At 47.8% G+C, this 5,358-nt stretch overlaps 1 protein-coding gene across 1 annotated transcript in view; it reads left to right on the plus strand.

The window, feature by feature from the left end:
- CSUI_009669 (dead (asp-glu-ala-asp) box polypeptide 17) overlaps positions 1-4,452 on the plus strand; it is an 11,535-nt gene extending 7,083 nt beyond the window's left edge. Inside the window, exons 7-8 of the mRNA XM_068069781.1 lie at positions 170-427; positions 1,148-4,452. Of these exons, the coding sequence (XP_067918242.1) occupies positions 170-427; positions 1,148-1,401 (512 nt within the window). The 3' untranslated portion in view covers positions 1,402-4,452. The remainder of the gene's footprint in view (positions 1-169; positions 428-1,147) is intronic.
- The last annotated feature ends 906 nt before the right edge of the window (positions 4,453-5,358 follow it).

The raw sequence follows: 5,358 nt of genomic DNA on the forward strand, positions 1-5,358 counted from the left end.
CATAGATTCCAGCGTTCATCGTATCAGGTGTACATACATTCCAGCGTTCATCGTATCAGGTGTACATACATTCCAGCGTTCATCCTATCAGGTGTACATACACCCCGACGTTCGTCAGTCTCTACGTTAAATCTGTGTATCGTTGTGTCTTGTTTCTTTTGTTCTAAAGGAGCCGACAATCTGACACGTGATATGAGGGTAGAAGGGTGGCCTGCTCTATCTCTGCATGGTGACAAGAAGCAGGAAGAGAGAACTTGGGTTCTAGAAGAGTTCAAGAACGGAAGAAATCCGATTATGGTCGCAACGGATGTAGCATCGAGGGGTCTCGATGTGAAGGATATTCGCCATGTCGTTAATTACGATATGCCCAACCAAATAGAAGACTATATTCATCGTATTGGGAGAACGGGACGTGCTGGCACCAAAGGTAAGAGGACGTCGGAAGAAGAAAGAGAAAGTCAACAGTGCAAAGGGAAAAACGTGTAGAGGACAATGGTAGTCCAGTGTTTCAGCAAAAAAACAATGAACTCCTCTATGTTAGCTTCTCTCGCCTTCCTCCTTTTTCTCTAATATAGGTTATTCTTGCTAGTCCTATTTACACGACTAGTTTTTGCGTACGAGTACCAAGACACTCGATGTCCTCATGGCACTTTTACGTCTTTTCGTTTTTATGCATGGGGGAGATCTGTGTGTGTTGGCGAGTGAAGGTGCGGACGTGTAGATGCATATTGTCTAAGGTAGAGATGGAGCAAGAGCATCACGGGGAGCGGAGCAAAAACAGGGTTTGATGCGCCGGAAGAAAAGGCGATAGAAGAGCTGGCCTCTCTACTTTCGCTTCTGTAGTGTAGTCTACACAGACTCGAACAATGGATGGTTACACGTATCATCCACCTTTTTCTTCCATGTTCAGTCGCGTTCTCACATGTTGACGGGGGAGTCTTTCGTCCAGCTTCGGGGTCCTCGAGAAGGAAGAAGAACGATGTTCAGAGAATTACGTGAGGTTCTTTCTCTCCTTTTTCACTAGATAGACTCCGACCAAGGATCTTTCCGTTCAGTTGAGTCGCTTTGTTACGCACAATTTATGGTGAGAATCTTTCTCTCATGGCTTTCCCTTGTGATTCTTCAATCTTTTCTTTTCCCAAATCAGGATGCGCGTATACTTTCTTCACCCCTGATAAGGCGCGACTTGCTCGAGACTTGGTACGAGTCTTGAGAGAAGCGAATCAAACGGTGCCAAGTGAGCTTGAATCAATGGGCGCCTATTCATCGGGTGGCTCATCACGGCGCTGGGGTGGTGGCGGAGGGAGAGGACGTGGGGGAGGTGGAGGGGGTATGCGCGGTGGGGGAGGGGGCTATGGACATGGACCTAACACAGTTCCTTTAGGATCAAGGCCGTATTAAGCTCTAACAAGATGAGCCAAAGTGATCAATAAATGAGTTAAGTACACAGGAAGTTAGAAGCAAGAAAAAGAAGATGAGGTCTTAAGGTGATTCTTTCTCTTCTTTCTCATCGCCTTCTTTCCGAAAGAAAAAAGAGAAGGGACTGGGAGAGGGGGTTATGGAGAAGATGATCAAGACCTTAGTATCGGTAGTCTCAGTAAGGGGAAGAACCGTGCTTGTATCTGTAATCCTGTCTGTTGTTTCCTCTTTATCTGTGGAACGTGTGTACGTGGGAAGAATCGCTATACATTCTTTCCTTTTCTTCACTTTCGAGGTGTCTTTGTTCTAGTGGTAATAAGATGTCTTCTCTTTGTTTTCTCTTTTTGATTCCTCAATGACAAAAACATAGAGGGAGAGTCATGTCGCAGCGGCAACTTTGACAGGAGGCTGTATTATCGGTTCGTATAAGTTTACGATGAAGAGGCGGAGGTTCTTGCTTTTTGGAAGAAGTGAGAGGAAGGATAAGTGAAGAGGAGGCAAGGGGGGGGAGAGAAGAACTTCGAGATTCCGTGTTTCAAACAGAGAAGGGGGAAGATGTTTCCTCATGGTCTTTCGCTGTTGTAGATTTGATTGGTTTACGTAGTGGCAGTGAACGGAACTCAAACCAATACGAGGAAACTAGCGAGGCGGGGTAGACGCGAGAAGAGGAGGCCTGTGTGTCTGTTGTTTGAAATGACGATGACAGTGAAGAGTTTGGAGAGCGGAAGAATGAAGGAAGAGATGCTTCCTTGTTTTCCTTTTGTCATTGTTTGATAATGTGAAGAACATTTGTTAGCAGTTCTTTCGCGCTCTGGCAGTCTTCGTTTCTTTCGTGTTTATTCGGCGTGTCACTAGCGAGCATGTGGGTGATGGTGGCATGGTTATCTCGTCCTGCTCCGTCGTCCTCATTCGTTTCTCCTCTTCTTTTGAAAGGACACCACGTGTAAGATTTTGCGGCCTAAGTGTTGCTGTCGTAAGAAGACTGGGACAGAGAGAGGAGGGAGAACGACTCAGATGAGCGGGAGCTAGGAGGGGAGGGCATTGAGAGATACATAGGTCGGTAGATGACGACGATAGTCGGTCACCCGGGTTGAGTCGTTACCCATGTGTAAGACAGTGGTCACGGTGGAAAGGTTGAAGGAAGGAAAACAAGGGAATGACAATCGTCGAAACAATGGGTAAAGGACAGGGAGAGGAAAATGACTAAGGAACGTTTTGCCGGGGGAGGGAGGAGGGTATTGGTGTGGAGTGTGCCGTTTTTTCTAGGTTGTCCTGTGGCCGAGGTGTTTTCGTCTCCTTTGTCTTTTGCTGAGATCGTCCAATAAAGAAAGGAGGCGGCTTGATGAGAGAAGAAATGAGATGATTCAGTTAAGACGGAAGCCATTCATTTGTGTAGGTTTGATTTGGGAAACGCTCCTCTTCGCCTTCACCAACGAAATGGGTCTTGGAGACAAGGCAGACATCTCGGGAAGGGGTCAGGTGTCTCCAGGAGGCACTGAGGGATTGTGCAGAGGCTGTTCAGCAGTAGAATTCAGCCGTTATTCCACGCATTTATGCGTGTACAGATCATTACACAGAAGGCGGAAATACGCTAACATGTAGTTATAAATGGAGAGAGAAAGAAAAGGGACGCCTCCATGAAATTCATGAGTTATTGTACACACAAAACGTGTGTAGATGGGTAAACAGAAGGATTCTTTTTCTAAGAGGCTAAGTATCTCGATAGTCTCGGATACACCGATGTTGAAGGACCTGAAACAGTTTCGTGCTTCAGAAGCTTCTGTCTGCGTATACCCGTTTCCGTACGGTATGGATGTAGGGCGGTCAACGTTCCATGGTTTCTCGAGGAAAGAGGTTGGGGGAGAGGTGGAAGAACAAGTATGTATGTGGCTGCGGCTAGTGAAGTAGGTGAAAGATCGAGTCTCTCGCCTCTTGCTTGTTCGGTTCATGTCCCGTAGTGTTCTCGAAGTCATACGAGGGAGTGAGAAAGAAAGAAAGCAAGAGAGTACCATCGTCGGGCTACTAATGCTACTACCAGCTTGTGGCGTCGATCCGAAGGCGAAGATGAGTTTTTTTTTTAATCAGTTGAGGGGTTGACTTTTTGCTTTACTGTGACGGGTCAAGCGGCGATGAGCTGCCCACGGTCGAAGCGCGGACGTGAGGGTGATCAGCGGGGAGGTTAGAGAGACGGCACGGGGAAAAGCGGGGGGAGGGAGAGCTTAGGAAGGTAGAGAGACATGCAAGGAAGAGAAACGGATTGTTTGTTTCTTGTCCGCGATGAGAACCTGATGGGCGGCGGTGGTGGGGGGTATCGAGTCTTGTTACTTTGGCTCTCTCTCTCCGTCTCTTTTTCACTTTTTCACAGGTTTCTCTTTCCTTCTTTGTGTCGTCCTTTATTTGTCACTTTCCTTTTCCCGTTCCCTTCTGTCATGATACTTCCCCCTACTGTCCTGAGCTTTACTTCGATGGACCGAAGCTGCATGTACTGTGTTGCCCGTCTTTCTGGCTGTGATGTATTAGTTTTGCTCGTCAGAATAATGATCTGAATTTCACCCCGAACCGTACTAGTATTTTGCAGTTTGTGTATACAGGAAGATGGAGAAAGAAGAATTTTAGAGGTTCACGATTGCTTCTTTTCCCACGCCTTTTCGTCTCGTGTATGTATGTGTAACGCGTTCAACAGATACAGCGGTTCAGACTATCCCTCTTTAGTATTGACGTCCTTCTCTTGACACTTGAAGAAGTCTGTCTTTGTTCGAAACCCTTCTTCCTCCTTGCGATCCTTTTCCCACCTGTTCTTTCTTGATGATGAATCAAGCTTAAGAACAGTTCTTTCATATCTTTTTTCTTACATCATGAGGAGTCAACCTCAACAATGTATGAAGAGTCGACCCCAACAATTTCTGTGTCTGTTTTTCTGGTCTAAACATGGATAGTTTTTTATCGTCACCGGCACCTCTCGGTGAGCAGGGAGAGTGACACGGGAGGAACAGGTACTAGAAACGTCCAAGGGATAAACGTGCAAAGCAGGCAATCTAGGAACTGCAGAGAGGGAACTTAACGGTGGAAGAATTGGAGGATCCCTGCTTTCTTTTGCCATCAGCACATTGCTGTCGGAGTGGACAACTCCGTGGCGGGGCTTGGTATACTAAAAGGGTTGGTGATCTCCTCGCTTTCGCTGTCCTTTTCCTTGCTTCCGGCCCAAGGCATGTAGGCTTCGAAGATAACGGTGTCGTAGGAGTAACCGTACATCAAAAAATCGTTGGACAAATAGCTCCACTTACATATCTGCAGCTGTTTCAGAAACGAGAGAAAAAGTGGAAGATCACCAAAGAAAGTAGTCGAGGTTCTTGAATGAACGTCAGCAGACGCGTGAACGCAGTACGCACTGTAGAGGAAAGCAGAGAGGCAGGCACACCCCTCAAGACGTAAAAAGCCCGCGTCTCTTCGCTCTTACGCTCGACAATCGCCGTTGATCAGGCAAACACCCAAGTCTCTTGAACACCAGCTTTGTAGACCGTCTTCCGTATAAGAGAGGAAGAGCATTTGGTACTCATGGCACCGGGAAAGAGGGAGGACGGCTACAGGTAGGAGGTGCTGCTTTCTCGCTGCCCATGGGCCAAATCCGTCAGGCGATGCCCTAGAACTCGTTGGCACATTGCTGGGGTGCCTGATCCGCCATATCCAGCAAGCTTGGCTCTTCCATACGCTCTTCTCGATGCGTCGAGTTTGGCGAATGAATGGCGGCCGTGGGGGGAAGACCGTATTCCACACATGAGAGGGACAGCCGCTGTCACCGTCTCAGCGGGAAGAGAGCGAGGACGGCTACAAAGAGAAGACGCTGCCGTCTCATTGAGTCACCATTGGGATGGCGGCGCCTAACCTGCGCGGAGTCCGTGCAAGTCGTGCCGCTAGGGCTCTTTTGATACATTGCTGGAG

Source organism: Cystoisospora suis (genome assembly GCF_002600585.1).
Source record: "Cystoisospora suis strain Wien I chromosome Unknown contig_5866, whole genome shotgun sequence".
NCBI classification, from domain to species: domain Eukaryota; phylum Apicomplexa; class Conoidasida; order Eucoccidiorida; family Sarcocystidae; genus Cystoisospora; species Cystoisospora suis.